This window comes from Macaca fascicularis, chromosome 11 (genome assembly GCF_037993035.2).
Source record: "Macaca fascicularis isolate 582-1 chromosome 11, T2T-MFA8v1.1".
Classification (NCBI taxonomy): domain Eukaryota; kingdom Metazoa; phylum Chordata; class Mammalia; order Primates; family Cercopithecidae; genus Macaca; species Macaca fascicularis.
The window spans coordinates 6,325,956-6,344,566 of record NC_088385.1 but is presented as its reverse complement, the minus strand read 5'-3'; the positions used below and the strand labels follow the sequence as shown (position 1 = coordinate 6,344,566).

Sequence of the window (18,611 nt, the reverse complement as noted above, 5' to 3'; positions counted from 1 at the left end):
AAGTCCTCCCCACTATCAACCACCCTAAAATATCAGATATTTTAATCCATGCGTCCTCACAGCCAGAGCCATTCCAATCAATGCGTTTCTCCCTGGCCTCCCAGGCTGAGATAATCGCCCCTGGAGCCAGTACTGGTCAAAGTAACCAGAGATCAAATCAGGCTTGCTGTGTTCCCTCTGCATCTCATTCACTCATTTGCCCATTCATTAATTCTTCCATCGATCCAACCATCAGCTATTCCTTCCTTCACTGAACAACTCTTTATTAAGAGCCACGTTGCAGCCGGAGGGATCTTTTTAAAAACAAAAGCTTAATTGTGCTCTCAGAGTCTTCCATAGCTCCCATGCCTCTGGGAAAAAAAAGTAACCTCCCGGTTGGCTCCCACCCACCTCTCCACCATACGGTCAACATTATCCATATGGGATATGTGAGATGCTCTCTGTTCATCCCCTCCCTGGGCTTCTTTCAGTTCTTTAAGTCTCTGCTTTCCCTCACCTTGGGGTCTCCTCCCATGGCACTTACTCTACCTATAACTCTCCTCTACTCCCATCTCCTCCTCCTTTCACCAGTGATGACAAAACACATCTCAGGTCACCAGGAAGTTTCCCAGTTACTTCCCAGGCTTGTTTGGCTCCATGTCTATTGCTGGGGACTCCTGCTCTGTCTACACATTGGTTGCTTTTGTCTCTGTCCCAGCCCCTGCTCACGTGCTCTTTCTGTGGACAATAGTCACAGACGTCAGTATACCACAAGAAAACACATGATCGACAATTGGAACCTTTCTCCAATTCCCCAACATACTTTTTTCTCTTTGTCCAAAAGCTGACCGTCTCTAATAGCTCTATCCTTGACTGTGCCTCTGTCGAGCAGTCCCCAAAAGAACTAAGGAGACTTGCTGCAGACAGATAGTAACTTTATATAGCTGCCCCAAAAGGAGATGTAAACATGGAAGGGGGAATGGGAAGATGTATTCTTGATTCACACAAGAGCCAACAAGTAAAAGGGAAATGTCAGAGGATTACAGTGACGAGCTGAGGTCTCTCAACCTGTAACCCAATCCAAATTCAACTTGATTTCCTAGACTTGCTAATAGACCACAGTCTAAAATATCTTTCTCTCTTGTACTCTCTCTCTCTCTCGCCTCTCCTCTCTCTCTCTCTCTTTTTTTTTTCTCTCTCTCTCATGCACACACACACATCAAAAGGCAAGAATACGCAATAAACACCCTGGAGGTTTCCTTGCTGGTGGTTTAAATGCTAAGACAGACAGAGAAAAAGAGACAAGGAGTGAATGAATTATAGAGTTATGGAGAATGAGTTACATGAGTTTTCTGCATTTTAATCCACAGCCACCAAAAGTCTCAAACACTCAAAGAAAACCTCCACAAAAACAATCATGGAATGAATTCTCATGTGAAGGAATCTTAGATTTGAGCTATGAACAATGCTGGAATACTAAAACAATTTCTTTTGGGGGAGCTATCTTGGACTCAAAGCGCCATGCACATATATTTTTGGAAAGAAAGTCCAGGAAAGCTCTGGAGAGGAGTAGCATGCAGAGGCTGCATAGAACATTTCCCCCCTTTGTATTTTAACAGCACCCAAAACTCCCCTGTGGAAATTCTCCCTCTCCCACTGTGTGTGGGGTCATCACCAAAGGGCCCTGCATCCAGGTATCCTTCCCACACGGGATCCAATGGACTCTATTGCTCTTGACAAGCTGAAAACCAGGAGAGCACCTCCCACTGCATGCAAGAGTGGTACATGATGCAGGGTTGGGGATGTGAGGGCCCTTACGTGACAAGAAGACCAACAGCCTTGCTTTGCGGATGGGGAACCCAAGCCCCTGGGTCACAGGGCAGGACTGACAGGAGCTGGACTAGACCTCAGGCCCTCCAGGTTCCTGAGTTTCCAGTTCACAGCCTGTCCCAAAACATCACGCAGCTCTTAGAAGACTCTTTCCAAACACTGGGGTTGCTAAAAGGAGACCCATTTTGGTCTTTCCCAAATCCCCCAGCCTACAAGGGTTCCTCCTTCCTCCAAACCCCCAAAACCTCTGTAGTCCCTACCACCCAGATGCCTCTTACCAAATACCTACTGCCACATCCTGTAGTCTGCTTCTCTGCAAATCTACCCTGTATTCCCAAGTAGACTGCAAGGCTGTTGAAGGTAAGACCTTGCTTTGTGTCTCTTGGTATCCCACATGGCACCTCGCACAGCGGCTAGGAAGACTCAGTGGCAGCAGAGTGGCCCCTTTGTAAACAGATAAGAGAACCACCTGACAGATGTGTTATGTTTTTTAAAGGCTCCCTTCTAAATTCTAAAAAAAATTACGAAATAGGACTCCATGTCTGTTTCTCCTGGTGTCTAGACCTATTAAAAACAGGATAAGAAAAAAATAAATGCCTCCTTGAGCAGGAGGGACTCAGAGGACAGAAGTGGACAGTAGATGGCAGTCTGTTCCTGTGTCAGAAGTGGTCACAGAGACAACATACTCTGTGTAATTAAGCAGGAGGTAGAAGTACAGCTTAGGGGCCTGAGGTGGACTCACCCCCACCATGCCATGAGCAGGGATACTTCTGAGAAGTACTCCCATGAGCACGCACACCTACGCCCCCTGCAAGCCCCAACACCTGTACAACATGCATGTTCCCCCGACTCTCCCCACAAGAACCAACGGCTTACGTCACAATGGTCTCTGAGTATCCATCACCCTAGCCCTGAGAATTCAGCGACAAGAAAACCACTGTCATGTGGAAGTGGAGACCATTCCTGGACCCTCCAGCTTGCTCCTGAACCAAGAGGATTCTCAATCATGGTTCGTACTGAAAAACAACACCTGAAGTGGGAACCCTGCACTCCATCTTCCTTGCTTCCCTTGTTCTCCCTGGAGCACTATGATCATAACCTGTCTGCCTCCTTCACCAGCTTCCAGACCCCAAGGCCAGCAGCACTACATTAATCTCTGCATCTTCTCCAACATCTAGCACATGACCACCAACAGGATGCTTAATGAATAATCTGTAAACATGTGTTTTGAGTTGCTTTCCGAGTGTCTAAGGAGGAATTACCCTAATGCATGTGGAATGACACCCAATTCCCCATGACCAAGAGCCCCAATTTGCAGGAGAACTATGCAGGCTAAGACATGGGGAAGAAGGGTCTCTAAAAGGGAGTAAGAACAGCCTTTTCTGGCCAGCAAGCACTGAGCATTCATGACCTTAGCCTTGGGACAGGCCAAAAAGGTAACACTGTTTTAAAGCCCTGGCAAGGTACACTACCTCTCTGAGCCCAGTTCCTGGCATGTCACATCGCTACTGCACATTCTGAGCTCACAATGATTGGTCACACATTCGTTCACTCAACACATTCCTGTGGCTGTCACTATTCAAGGTGTTGGGGGACACAAAAATGAAAACAACAGATACCTTTCTCTGTGAAGTTCATATTCTAGGAATGCAAATTAAACACAGGCTGCTAAGTGGTATAACATCGGGAGGCTGGGAAGGGAGCCCCGGGCTCTCCAGGGAAATGCAGGGAGGCTTCTCAGGTTAAGCAAATATGTGAAGGATGATTTCAATATCATTGGTGATGATGGAGGGGTATTTGAAACACAATACACGTACAGAATATATCCTCCAGTGCTATCTCCAATTCAAGAATAGGCATATCACTCGCACAGAACATTTCCCTCTATATTTAGGCCATTTGAGGTATCCCCTTCTCCATCCATGCATTTGTCCAGATTTTTCTGCTAGCCCCCAGTTCTCACAATTTAATTAATGATAAGTCAAGAAAGACCTTAGAGATAATCAAAGCCAGTAGCTCTTAATAGATGAGGAAGTGAGACCTAGTGTGGTTCGGGGACTTCCCAAAAATGTAGTTAGTCTCTGTTGGAGTTAGAGGTGGGGTCTGATCTCTCTGCTCAGAGTTTGGGATCTCTCTGATTTAGCTTATTGAATTCAGCTACCCACAGGCAATTTTAATCCCACATAAACCTCTCCCATACTCCCAACTTCCAATCCAAGATCCGCCACAAATCTGGCAAGCTTGTTCCTTCAGTGCTTCATAAACATGCACTCATCCATATGTTCAATGACTTATCTGGCATCACATAACTTAATTTCCTCCTCCACCCCCTCCAAATCTCTCTACGTAAGTCCTCCAGGCCAGCAGAGATACCTGAAAATCACAGGCATGGGCCACAGTATGAGGCCGAGGGAGCAGCAGAATCGTGGAAGATGTGATCTGTCACACTGGTAGTGTCCTTGTGACCCTCTAGTGAGTCCAACTCCTCCCTTCTCCGGGAAAAGAGGGGCCCATGGAGGGAAAGTGATTTGCTTAAAGTCACACAGCTAGTCTGGGCTCTCTGCAGGGAGAATGTGGCAAGCTATTTAAGGTAGCCAGGTGGGTGTTAGGAGGACTGGGCTTCTCCACACCATGGGACACACCTGTTGGGAAAGCAGGTGATTTCTAGGGCTGCATCTTCCTCTTGAACCCAGTTCATAAGGAAGTACCTTATGAACCATTAGAAGCAGGTCCTCTAGACATGAGATGGAGCTAATCTCAGACTGAGAACATGAAACAAACGCCCTAAGGGATCCCTTAGAGCTAGAGAAGGATATTTTTAAATGCTGGGGTCTTAGATCTAGAACCAGAGGGAAGAGGGAAGTAAATTGCAAGAACCTGGCTCTCAGTCTTTAAAAGGCTATATACTCCATATAAAGGAAATAATTATCACTCTACACATGAAAAGTTATTTCAAGCAAAGTAAATACATAATTTTTGAGTACCTAGGGTTTAATAGGCATTAGGTTAGTGTTCAACATTTATTTGTACATGCAAATATCTTTAAGCAACAGAACAAAGTCACCTCTTCTTAACTGTCTTGATGATGTATACGTGGTAGTGATGGTGGGGAAATCAGTGGAGGAAGAAGGAATGAGCTTTTAGTCACAACCTTCAAAAAGTGCAGCATCCACCCCAAGAACGTGTTTGGCTTCTCTACTTCCGGTACTGCCCAGAGAATGACGTGCAGTGGCAAATCCTCCGCTGGAGGTCTCTACAGCTGCTCTGCTCTGCATCAAACACAGCCTGGGGACCTCAGTCTTTAGCAGCGACCCCTGCCCCCCAACCTCCCAGCAAGAAACCTACCTTCACTACTTTGGCCCCAGTCTAAGTGGTGTGAGTTCCCTAGCCTATCAAAGAAAGTTGTCTTCCAAATTCTAAAGAGACCTCATGCTCTCCATTCATATTCTTTTTCACTTTGATTCTGTGCAATTCCAGGACTCAAGAATGCTGGGACCTACCACCTCTCATGGGCGTGTGGATCAAAACCAGATGTCCAGCTCCAATTTTATAGAATTTACAAGGAGGCAATTGTGGCTTAAATCAATACCCGTGTTCTGTAAGGGCAGATTCCCTTGTCAACAGGACAAGAAGTAAAGGGGGAGGGCCAATGGAAGCTGAGACAGATCTGACACATGCTTGCCAGCAGGTGTCTAGAAAACCTAAACATTTGTCTTGCACATGAAAAGGAAGCTTCCGGGGGCGGGGAGCAGGTTACCCTATGGGGTGACCATCTTTGCAGAAGAAGATGGACCCAGCTCCCATCTGGATGACATCACAGAACATTAAAAAACAGAATCTGACTGGCAGGTGACGGGCTTGTGATGCCACAGGCTTCAGGCTAGAAAGCCAAGAACATCAGCATACCCCTTATCCTCACATAACCTCAGTAGCCCCATTTGTAATTGAGATTATTTTGAGTATTGAGGTAATGCCATGTAATGGCTGTAATAATGCCTGGCACCCAGTAAGTACTCAAATATTAACTGTCATCATCATCATCATCCATCATCTTAAAGATGGATGCTTACCTTAGTCAGAGACATTGCCACGAAAGACATTCACGTGGAAGCTGAATGATTAGCACCAGACCTATCAGAAAGCCAAATCCCACCCCTTTCAGCTCTGGACACCCTGTGTAGGCTAAGCCAACGTCAGGAGCATTCTTGGCCAAAAGGAAACACTCTGGCAAATTCTTTGCATGCCTTTCTGCCTTTGACTCAGCCATTCCCCAAAGATAAAAACAGGAGCTCATTAAGGGCGTGCCAGGGTGCACTCCAAGTGAGGTAATTAGCACTGATTAGGTAGGAGGATGTGGCTACTGTGGAATCCTACAGTGACAGAGCTGGAATGGGACGGGGATATCTTCTAATTCAAGCCCTTCGTTTACAGATGGCAAAGTCATGTCCTAGAGAGAATGTCCAGGGTCACACAACAGCAGGTAATTAGTAACAGAGCCCAGTCATTGAACCTGGTCCTCCACCTCCAAGTCAGGCAGCTACCTGCTGCCTCAAGCTACTGAAGGTTACCCTGGCCTGGGCTCTTGAGATTATAAGCTACTGTTTCCTCCAACATCTCCGGCCTTGAATGTTTGAGAACCTTAAATCTTCCAAAAATCTCTGACTGAACAAACCCACACACACACACAAAATGGGGCTCAACAAATATCTTATCTGGAGATGTTACTAAAGAGTGAGCAATCACAACAGACCACACCAAATTTCATGTCAAAATCTGTTCTGTTTCAATGAGACCATAGTTAGTCATAGGTTTGTCCTGTGAGGACACCCAGAGCCGCAGCAAGCCCTCAGTGGTTCCCAATTAATACTATTTGAGAAGGACTACGGCACAGATGGGGACATGCATTCTGACCATGTGGGGGTGTGTGCAACCTCTAGCCTCTCGGTATTTGTAGGTAAAATAAAAGACTGAGTTATGGAAAACTATTAACAACAACAACAAAAATACTTTAACACTCTGAGGCCATCTACATGTGTCCTCACAGGTTCTAAAATGAGTCCTCTGAATGACTTTTATTTTTTTTTTGTCCAGCCTCAGTCTTGTTAGAAATCCACCCAGGCAAGAATGAGGTAATATCTACAATGGCTTCATACTTCAAAGTTCAACATGCCCATATAAAAAAGATCTGAAAGAAGGTGCCCCCAACTTTTTTCTCAGGTTGGCCCACCTGTAAGAAGCAATCCAATGACAATCCAATCTGAGCCAAGCATCCAGATACCTGCCACCCATAACATAAGCTCTACAAATGCTCCCTGTCTACCCAGGGCAGTTCCTGTGCTCACGTGTCCCCCAGCACGAACGCATGCACATCCCGTGGTCTCCTCTTACTCCACACACACCTGTCCACGCACAAAGTACATCCACAGACTTTATCAGCAGCAACACACAGGGCTTAGGCTTGTCTCCAGTAAAAGATTTGGCCCTTTTCCAACAAACTCAATTTTAAATAAAACTAAATCTAAAACCCTAGCAACGGTCATTAGTTCAACATCCCCAATGCCAGAAACTGCCTGCCTTGTTAAAGAGTAAAATAGCAGCGGCTTGAGGCAGGGTGGTGGGTTTTGAAGATCTTCTGTGTCAGCCCCCATGTCCTCTCTGGCTTCCAGGCAATGCACAGATTTACATTCCCTCCAGTTGGGGTGGGAGTGCTGTAACTGCTTGGGAAAAGGTTGGAGAAGCTTGCAGCAGAAGCCGCCTGCTCCATCAGGCATCCTGAATGTAGGGGAAGAGGAGAGGCCTGAACATCTGATACATCTGGGAGTAGAGCTGCAGAGATGGGAAATGTTATGTAATTAAACTTTGCTGGCCTGTCCCGCCTGGGGAATGTGAGACCCATCAGCAGTGACCTCTTCCAATCAACTTAATTGGCCCAATCTCGCCAAGAAAAGCAACAGAATTAGTTTAGTGCCTCTTGGAAATAGCTTAGCTCCTATTTATGGCCACTGAACTCAAGGATGGGAGCCTGACTCTGAGCCAGGAGTTGACAGCATGTGCTAACTTCTGGGAGGAATTGGAGGTTTCAGTGGGTTTCCGTGCCCCCCTGCGCCTCCATCTTCATCTCTGGGGAAAGCGGCTGTAACCAACTTGCTGCACTGGGCACAAAGAATTGCAAAGACCCAAAGCCCAGGCTTTCCTCTTACCAGGCAGGCTGGACTTTGCTCCTCTTTTATTCAAATGGTGCCTATGTCAAGGACAATTATTATTTTTGCTGTTCTCCAAGTCACATTTGTTTTGGTGCTGTGGTCTGCATAGCTGATGTTAAAGATAAAGAAATGTCTGTCTCTGATCATTAATAACATTGATTCTTAGACTACCTTTCCTCCGAATAACTCAAAGATCTTAAAGATTTCCATCATCTATAATCTAGGCTTGGTTGCCTCCAGCTTCTGGATTAGTAAACTGAGGCAGTTATAAAAAGTTTTATTTACACAGCGAGTGAGCAGTAGAGATGCGATGAGCATCATGACTACTGATTAAGTTGCATTGTGAAGAGAAAGAGGTCCAGATCCTATTTTCGCAATGACCTACGTACATGCTAGCACCGGTATTTAATTACATTTCATCTTTGTACAGCTGTATACAACTAAACACACCAAGTTTTGATGGGAGAAAAGAGGAATGAACTTTCCTCCTCCTTGAATCATTATATTGCCACTTTACAAAAAGAGAAACAGAGTTAAAGAGATTAAAAAGTCCCCAAAGTCACACTTTTCCCAAATGATAGAACTGAACTAGAACTAAGGCATTCTCAATCCAAAGTCTTCCACTTCACCACCCTGCCCTCAGAAATATCTGTCCCCCATCTTCTGACCAATAGTCAAGCCCTGCTAAACTATCTCTTATACAGATGAGTTTCCCCCTAAAAACTAAGGTAGACCCTTAAAATGGCACAGCTGTAACTTCATGAATTCAAAAATGTCATGAGTCAAATAAAGTCCTCCCAAACATACGCCCAACCATGGTCAGAACCTAATCAAATGGGGCTCCCCATCATCTAGTCCAGACAGATAGACATGTGCATCACGAAAGCACAGCCTTCACTCTGTTCCTATCCAGTTGCCTCACTAGTCATCTCAGGGTATGGACTCGATCAACTACACCTTTCTCTTATTCCCCAAAGTCTACGGCCCTTCTTTTGTGTACACCTTTTTTCGCTAGAGATGCACATCTGAGTATCCAAGACAATTTTTATCCTTCCTCAGACACACAGAATTCCTGTAAGAACACATACTGGCACCCCCTTCACCAGAGCCAGAATATCCACACCTCCTATCCACCTGGCTAGTTTTCTCCCAGTTACATTACTCCAGGCCAAAGTGCATATGCACACACGTGCACACACACCACCCCTCAAACACACACTCAGATTAGCTTTACACTCATAGTCCGGAAAACACCAAAGATGACAAACGTCCCCAGTCCATCTCTTCCCTGATCATGACTTCACCATTCTCCAGCTCCACATAACAAGTCTCATTCCAGCTATGAAGGAGGCTCTGTGTACTCTTAGAAACTCAATCTTCAAAGGGATCTGGACCTGCATTCTGACCTGAAGTGCAACACCCTCCAGTTCCCAACCCACACCCCACACAAGAAAACACCATCCAGCTCCCTTCTCAATACACAAAAGTCTACATCATCCCTATCTTTATGCCCCACTTTTTACAAAACCAGAGATGTATTTCAAGTCAGCTTCCCTTTGGCTCCCAAGATCCATAAACATCTCTAGAAACCGAAGTATAGACCTTGAAGAAACCTCAACAAGCATCGAGCTCTGTCTATTTCTGGCAAAATTGCATCAGTTAGCTGAGCCTGGAGAAGGAATTTTTCCAGGGCAGCGTGCCATGCTCCAGTACCCAGCAATGGGCTGAGCATCCAGTAGGCACTCCATTAGCTTTAATTGATTATCAATATGAACTGGTGATAGTGAATTCCCCTATTACATAAGAAACCCATTGCAAAACATTATACAACATGCACCCCTGACACTAGGCACAAATAGTGTATTCCTCTACTTACTTCAGTCTTATGCATACATCTCTTCCTGTTCCCACCCAGTGCCAGTGCACAAGGACTTTTCCCCTTAAATGTACATCCCTCATTCTAAGCCTCCTCCAATTCTCTCCTCTCTGGGGAGGAAGGAGGGGGGAGGCAAACACCAACCCCAACCCGGTGTCCTTTCCTTCAAATGCTTTGTCTCTCCATAAAGAGGATCTGAGCTCACACTTTTCTACCCCCTACATGCCCCAATGCCACTCCAGCCAAATTTCCCAGCGCACTCTCATAAAGTTCACACTCCGTGCTCCCCAGATAATCTTCCCCCACCCCCCACACACATCCCTTTGGTAATCCTCAGGCGCCCAACCTTCCACATGCATCCACCTTTCGCTCACACACACAGCCGCCCTCCTACACCACACCCACTCCATGTGTTTGCGCAGGCATGCACAAGCCATCTGTCTTCAACAGGCTGCACCTCTCCTCCTGCTCTGACACCCTTCATAGGCACAGATTTCGCATTAGCTACACCTATGTTCCTGCAAGCTCTGGTCTCCCGCTAAGCACACAGATGCCCATCCAACAGACTCCCCAGAAGCACACACCTCCCAGGCACCAGAGACGGATGGGACTCCGGCTCTTTTGCCACCTCCCCCTACACACACACACACACACTCTCTCTCTCTTTCTCTCTCTGAAAAAAACATCCCCATCCCTCCCTGACCACGCACTCAATGGTCACAATCTGATTCCACAGATAAGCAGATCCCATTCACACACAACCAAACCCTCGAAGTCCAGCTACACTCCAGTCCTCACCAACACAAAATCCCACACACTCTCCCTACGGGAAATACCCCAGACTTTCTACCTCCCTTCAACACTGTTTACAGGAGCCTGCATTATTTTCCAACCCCCTTAACTCCTAACGCGATACCCACGTCTGTGTGTTTGCGCCCAAGGCAGAGGCGGTTGCATTTTATCCTCTACATGCTACCTCTCAGCTTTCTTTGTGTGACATGTCAGAAAGGAATTGAGGGCAGGCGGGAGGCAGGCTGAGTCTGCTGGAGAACTTGAGCGTTGTGAAAACAGGACCGCTGGAAAAGTCTCCTCTGTGTTACAACTTTCTCCCATCCTGACGTTCAGGACAGAGCGCTTCCATGTTTTCCTCGCTCGCGGTTTTGCGGGGTAGGAGCGGGCATCTCTTTATTTAAAAAGCAGGTCGCTCAGTACACTCCATAATCAGCTGAGTTACAAACATCAGGCTCCAGGAGAAACACCCACCCCTGGCAGGCTCCCCTCCCCTCTCAGCAGGCCCCCGCCCCCACCTCTTCACACACATAAACAAGTCCACAGGCGCACAGTCTCCCGAGCTCTCCAGCTCTGAGCCCGGCGCTCCCGGGAGCAGCCTCCATTCGGACTCAGAACCTGCCGCCCGCCGCCAGAGGCCGAGGCCAGACGGTATTTTTGGTGTTTCCCCCACCGGGAATCCCACCCGAGCCTCGATTCCAGCAAAAGGGATCCTTTCTAGTCCACAGCCCCGACACCGTTCGACGCAGGGGTCTCACTGCTATGCATCTGAAGTGCAGACGACGAACGAACGCAGCAGCCAAACTCCCGCAAAGAAGCAGCGCCTCCTGGACGCGCACCCACTCCCGCGGAGAGCAACAAGCAGACTCCTACTCCCCCACCCCATGCCCTCGGCCCTCGCCCCTCCTTTCCCTACCCTTCAACTCCCAAGCGTCCCAAATTGCATCAGGAGCATCCACCACTGAGTAAAGCTCTGGGGTAATGGGGCGGTTCGGTCCGTCGTAGGACCTTCAAACTTCGACCTGGCTGGCTGCGCCGGTGCCCAGATCTCCCAGCCTCCCACGCCACCGCTTCAAAGTCCGAGAACAGGCTGGACGATACCGCGAGGAGATCCCCAGCGATGACCCGGCCCGGGTGCCCGCCGCTGCCCGGCGGGGTCCCAGATGTGCGGGCTGCGTACGGAGTTCCAGCATCTGCGCAAAGGCCCAGGGTGGGGTGGCCACCGGGTGGGCGCTGGCCAAGAGGAGCCCGGGGCGCGAGGTCTTTTCTGAAAAAAACCTTTCGGGGGACTCCAACGCAGGTACGCGGCGCGGGGCGGTGAGTCTCAACTCCCAGAACTGGAACGCGACGTTCCGGGTCCTGAGCTGCGCGTCCCCTCCCCCAGCCCACGCCCCGGCCGGAGTGGCCCCAGGGGCAAGCTGAGAATCAGGCTCAGTGGCCGGCAGGGTGCAGGGCGTGTGCAGGGGAGCTGCGGCAGCACCTCCCCGCCCGGCGTTCTGTCTGCCCGCCCGGGGTTCTGTCTGCCACCCTCTTTTGTTATAGGATGCGCTAGGAGCTTTCCCGGAGGAGCAGACGGGTCGGTTGGGGGTGGTGGGTGGTTGATTCTGTTGAATCCCTTTCCTGCTCTTTCGTCGTCCCCATTTCCCCTCGCCTGCCCCCACCCTTTCCAATCCAGGTCCCTTAAACCTGATCACTTTCCCAGATTGAGGGAAGCTTCTTGGGCAGCCGAGGGACAAGAGGGGAGGAGGTGGAGAAGGGTGTCCGTGTGTGTGTGTGTGTGTGTGTGTGTGTGTGTGTGTGTGTGTAGCGGCGTGGTTGCGGTTGCGCCCGCCTCAGCAGATCCCAGCGCAAACTTCGGGGAAGGCACAAGCCGGGGAAAGTGAGTGAGCGCGGCGCAATGGGGGTGGGGCGGGATGCGGCGTTGGGGCCCCCCGCGCCGGTTCACTGGAAAATCCCTCCCCACGTGGACCCCCATCCCCAAACCTGCCCACCCAACGTGCCCGCCGCCTCCCCTTACCGTGGCAAAAGTAACCATGGCATCCGTGTGGCCGTTTCCAGGGACGTCGACATGAAGAGAAAGGTGGACGCGAGCTCGGTCATTCAAAGTCTCCCCCACCCCGCCGCAGCCACTACCCAGCAGGGGAAAAAGGAGAGGAAGAAAGAAAGGAGAGAGAAGAAAGTAGTTGCGCCGGGCTGTGTCGCGGGGCGGTGCGCGGAGCTGTTCGGTAGGGAGAGGAGCTTCAACTCTGTCTGAGTCCCGTGAACATAATCTGCGCGGTTATAACCAGCCAACCCGGCCAGATGGCTCCGCGCTCAGCGCCTTAACCCCTTCCGCGCCGCGCCGCCCTCCCCCGCCCGGCCCGCGCCGCGCCGCGCACGCCCGCGCCCCAGAGCCCCACGGACCTCGCTTCGGGACCCACCGCGGGGAAGGAGTCTTTCTCCTAGCCCCTCTTGAAAAACAAAACGAAACAAAACAACAACAGCAACAAAAACTTCCAAATTAGTAGTAGTCTTCGGTAACCCCCACCCTTGAGTTCCCTTTTAGAGATCCAGGAAAAAACGAAACATGAAATGTATCGTAACAGGTTACATGTTAGTGTCTTCAGCCTTTTTTAGTTGTTCTTTTTCTTGAAATTTTTCTTGTTCATCTCTTTTCTTTTAAGATTTTCTTGACCAGGCATTAGGGCCTTTTCCTGCCCCTTTCCTCAGGCGGATCAGGTCTGAGGCGTAAACTCCTCCTCCAAACCTTAGACCCTTCCAGCTCCAGATCTCTCCCCACCCCTACCAAGCCCACCCGCCACTCCTCCCCCCACCCCACAACACGAACACGCCCAAGGACAATCGCTCCCCGGCGAACTCGCCGCTCCCGGGCACCCGCACCCAGGACGCTGTGCCGGCGGTCAAGGGAGGTCAAGGTAGAGGGGTGTGGGGGCGGGTGGTCCCAGGGACTAGGGAGGGGCTGTGCACGCGCGCGTTTGCGGGAGCTTGAGTGTGGAAGGGAGAAGGAGATGGATCGCAACCTCCCGTTTCACCCATCCTCCAACTTCTAAACCCCTTCCTTCCAAACTAGGATGGGGCCCTGCAGCTCATCACTCGCCCAGCACCCACCAGTCTGCACGCGGGGACAGCGCGAGAAGCAGGAAAGGCGAGCGACAAGCAAGCGTCTTCGTGGCGCCCCGAAAGTAATGACGCTCACTTCCCCACCGGTGGATTCATTCGAGGAAAGGATAGGGGGAGGGGGGCAAAATATCTTATTTGGAGATAATTTTAGCTGCCCGTTAGACCCCACTTGCTCCGAGCCGTTCTCTCTAAATTTACCAAGTTAAGTCATCTTGATTTCGCCCATTTGCCATCGAGAGAAGGGGGGAAAATACCACCTAGGGATCAACGAGAAATGGAGAGTCCGGGAGCAGAGGTTTGCCCTCTTGTCCCCTTCCCGAGTCCTTGAGTGGTGGACCCCCGCTCCAAGCCCCTCATCCCTTCCTCCCTGCCACTTCAGCCTCTCCTCTCATCATCTCCTTCCAGGACCTTTTGACTCACGAGCGACTGGGGAGGGAAGCGAGTATCCCGTTTCCATCCCTGCCCTGTCGTTCGAGGTGCCTAATAAGCAAGCCGTTCTATGTTTCGGTTAGGGCCCAGGTTCAAAAAATCCAAATACCTTAGAATTGTCTGAGAATTTGGTTGAACCCCGGAACTGCACCCACCAGTTCAGGACCAACCTGCCGCAGAGAGTAGCTGGGGGCTTGGAGGGGGAGGTGGGAAGGGAGGGGGAGTCTGGGGGCTGCGTACTAGATAGATTGTACCTGCCTCATCATTATCCTGGCTGATGGGGGTTGCCACATCGAAAACGGCCAGAAGCGCCCACCGAGGCCCAGAGGCGTCACCTTCTGCGGTCCCTCGCAAGGGTAGGGTCGTCCTTCAGTGGCTCCCCTCTTGCCAAAATATCGACGTCTTCCTCAGGGCCAGAAGAGGCTGCCGAGTCGTTCCCTCCACCCCGCCACACAGCACCATGAAGGTTTGGATTGGGCGTGCTCTGTCGGGTTCTGCTTTTCTCCCTCTCATCTGGCCCGCCTCCCTGCCCTCCCCCACTTCCCGCACTTGCCCCCCTCCTCCAGCTTCTCGCCGTGGTCAAAGGAGGGATTCAGGCCCCAGTTTCAGATCCACTGGCAGAGTTCTTTCCTCAAGCTCCAGGTCCTCCGGGAACCTGAAGATTACAAGGAAAGAGGTGGTTGGCTCCTGCTGCAGCAGAGAAGGGGTTAAATACATGTGCGGGCTGATCTGCAGGCAGCTCCCGGGTCCCTGGCAGTCTGGAGGGACGAGGGGAAGGGGGGCAAACAAACTTGAAAAATCAGAAGAAACGAAGAAGAAGAAAAGGCAGCAAGCCGTGCGTTTAGGACTTGGATTTGTTCTGCAGATGCCTTGCACTGGTTGGCCGCCTCACTTTGCCAGGACTTTCGGGGATCCCAGGAAGAGTTTGTATTGTTTCCAGCTCCAGGGGGTTTTGTCCTGAGCTGGTGGGTCTGTCTTTGCTTGCAATCAACAGGCCTTGTAATATGAGAGGTGACACCTTAATCTTGCCAAATATGTGCTGTGCCTTTGTGGAGAGAGGGGAGGAGGGACTGAGGGAAGGAGAGAGGAAGAGGGAGAGACCCAGACCGGAGCAGAGGGTGAAACATGCACTTTTGCTCAGAAGGATTGGTTTCCCAAAGGGAGAGCCTTAGCTCTTTTCTGAGTAGAAGACCTTTTTCAGACAATCTCCCTTGAGCACCTCCAACTGCCTTTTCCTTTACTGTTTTTCTTTAGGCTTCAGAGCTAAAGATTTCTTCCTTCTCAAACTAGGGACTGACCCCCCCAGGTCTCTGTTGTGGCTTCCAAGAGAGTGGCAAGTGCTGAATGAAGAGGCTGGGCAGAAAAAAAGAATTAGAAAGGTGTGTTTTTAAGAAGACAGAATAAAAAGATTATTATATACAATGTAGAGCCATTTTTAAACTGTAGAATATTGTGACTTCTAAGTAAATCCATGTTTCTAAATAGAGATTTTTCTTTTCTATAGAAAGACCGTAGTGGTATGGATAGCAAAAGCAAAGATCAGGACTGGAAAGTAAGCTGGCTGCGAGCTTGTGCCCTGGAGATAGCCCTGGTTAAGGAAGCATCCAGGATGAGATCTTTTAGGATTCACTAGGTAATTGCCCCTCTCCAAGTTGACTTAGTGGCCGTGACTTTGGCTGTCCATCTGTCGACTATATTTTTAGGTTGCTGAACTTTCTTTTTCTCCCTGCTGCATCTGAGAGTAAGGCCCTGACTCCTGAAAGTGATTTCTGAGAACAGGAACCAGATCTTGTTTTTGAAAACCCCCTTTAAAACTCTCTCCTAAAGCAAATTTCCAGAGCGTGCCTTCTGGTTACCCTTATCTTTTGCAATAGCACCACTCTGTGGTTGGAACACTGAACAGAAACAAAACGGGAATGTGGGATTGAATTTTGCCTTTACCTTGTGAAAAACAGCACTTATCTCCTCTATGTTTGAGCTCAGTGGACTGAGTGCTGGTGGTGGGGGCTCAGCATGTGGTGAGGGAGGGGGTCTTGTGCAGTGGCAGTATGTGGTTAATTCATTGTGACATGTTGACCCAGGAAATGAGAGAATTGGACCGAATGGCCTCCAAGGACCCTTTCCGTGTCAAAAACAAGCTTGTTTTTTTCTTTTTTTTTTTTTTTTTTTAACTCCATGATCACACAGCTAGACTTGAATGTTTGTCCTCTTCCATTGCTTTTCTTTTTCTCTCTTTTGAGATTACTGAAATAAACGCCACACTTTTCACTGATCCTAAAGTATTTGCAAGTTGCATCTTCTGCTGCTGGAGGGCGCTGTGGGGAGGTCTTGCCCTACCCCCTCCATCTCCACCCCCATCCACCCAGACAGCTGCTAGAGCTGATGGAGTCTGGAAGTCTTCGTTTGTCAAACAATTAAAGTGAATGCAAAAGGTGTTTGCACAGGGACTGGGAGCTTAAGGTTCAGGAAAGGCAGCTTCATGCTACCTTTGTGCCTCAGCGCTTGAAAGATTCGTGGCTGCCCACCCATTACTAAATACTGGCAACAGCATTATTAACCAACAGCTACAGGCTGTCAATCCACATAGCAATTCCTCTCGGATGCCCTGGAGTCATCTGTGAGACGTTATTCTTTTCTTTCAAGTTGCATGAAGTTGTCCACAGAAACTGAGTGGCTTGTTTATGTTTATTCAACAAGCCTAGGTCTTCCCCCAAATTTCTATTGTCTTAAGAAAGCACAGCTTTGCTCCAAGGACCAGCATTGATCTCTCTACACAGAACACAGACATCAGAGGTCAACTTCTATCAGCCCTATGTCCCCACTCTGCATTTAATAACTGAGGAAACTCAGAGCAACAAATAACAAAAACAAAAACATAATAATAGACCATGACCTAGAATTTACTGCCAGAATAGATTTTGGTGCCTGAGAAAAGCAGGTTGCCCTCTGCCTTCTCCACTCAGTAGCCATGTGATTTTGGACAGGTTTCTTAACTTCTCAGAACCCATCTGGAATTGGTGAAAACAACACCAATCTCACAGAAGTAATATGAGGACCAAAGGAACTAATTCATATAAAACACTCAACACAGTGCCTGGCACAATGTGAGTGCCAATCCCAATCTGCTAGTCCTTACACTGAAAACACTGTCACAGCACTGGGGGAATGAACTGTCTTTAAAAGAAGCTTGGCTCTGGAATGGCCTGTGTATTATTATTTGTGTGCCACACATACACATTTCATTAATGTAATTTTATGGATGTATATTTTCCCCTTTGGACAAATACAGCAATAAATTAGCAGAATGAAGTAGTGGACATATTTAGAATTTATATAGCTTCCTAACGTGGACCTCAATGTGCACGAAAGGCAGCATTGAAGGATTTCAAAATCTTGTCTTATTCATTATCTGCCTTTCACTCAGAACCACTTCATCATTTAAAAGGAAATTCTACCATATCGTTCAACTCTTAACAGATTGCCTGGTATATTATTGGTTTGTTGTTATTGCTAATTATGTTCTAGGGCTTACATTGAACAATATAATGAATTGCAATGAACAACGGTGAATCAACTCATTTTGTGACATGGCATACATATTCATAATTATGTTTCAAGAAATTACCCGTAATGATAGAGGGAAGGTATGTATTCCTACCACACAGGTGGATATAGAAATCATAATAAAGTCTCCTATTTCACCAGTCATGACATGAATTCCTAACCACCCTATAAATTAACTTTATGCTGCACCAAACTCCACTCATAAAAAAATGACATTAAGGTTTCCTAGGTAACTAATGCATTTCCAAAGGGAATAGGTCTCAGGAGACAAAGAGGGCAGGGAAAAGGGTGGGGAGGGGAAGTGAAGAAAAGAGAAAAAAAATTCAGTGAGACCCATGTGACATAAACAAAATATTTCACGGGGAGGAACCCATAAAGTTTTATTACCTTGGTCTGACATAGATATGACATAGCCATTAATTCCATCTTTGGATGATAAAACACTCGATGGGCTATCCCTGTCATCACATATGCCGGCATTTCATATTTCAGATCCAGTTCTACAAATCTTGAGAGAGCTTCGACCCTTCCATTCATCTACTAAGCTATGTCCACTCACCAGCCAGCCGACTCTTGTGCCCTCTACCAAATGTTGAGATGAAAGTGAAAAACAGGGTTGATTTGCATGTTTCAGAATATACAGATGCTTTTGATCACTGTGGACTCTTAAAACTTTGGAATGAATCTATTAGCCTTAGCAGAAGGCTCGGGCCTGAGAATGGAATTATGGGAATTGAGGCTTGGTTTGCAATCCCTCAACTCAGTGGCATTTTCACTGTGGTTTTCTTTATTTGGGGGAGGGTCTGGATGCAAAAGAACAT

At 48.4% G+C, this 18,611-nt stretch overlaps 1 protein-coding gene across 13 annotated transcripts in view; it reads right to left on the bottom strand.

Annotated features, from left to right (window-relative positions):
• The window catches only part of NTF3 (neurotrophin 3), a 65,807-nt gene extending 51,106 nt beyond the window's left edge, over positions 1-14,701 (bottom strand). For 5 of the 13 annotated variants that reach the window (XM_074005842.1, XM_065523601.2, XM_074005841.1 and 2 more), the window contains exon 1: positions 14,481-14,701. Coding sequence is in view for 2 of the 13 variants with exons in the window: in XM_045364569.3 (XP_045220504.2) it covers positions 14,481-14,519 (39 nt within the window). In the remaining 11 variants the exon portion in view is untranslated. Of the gene's footprint in view, positions 1-11,593; positions 12,011-12,694; positions 12,930-14,480 lie in introns of those variants that run through there. The other 8 variants (XM_045364572.3, XM_005569879.5, XM_045364573.3 and 5 more) reach the window with 4 other exon arrangements.
• Between the last annotated feature and the right edge of the window lie 3,910 nt (positions 14,702-18,611).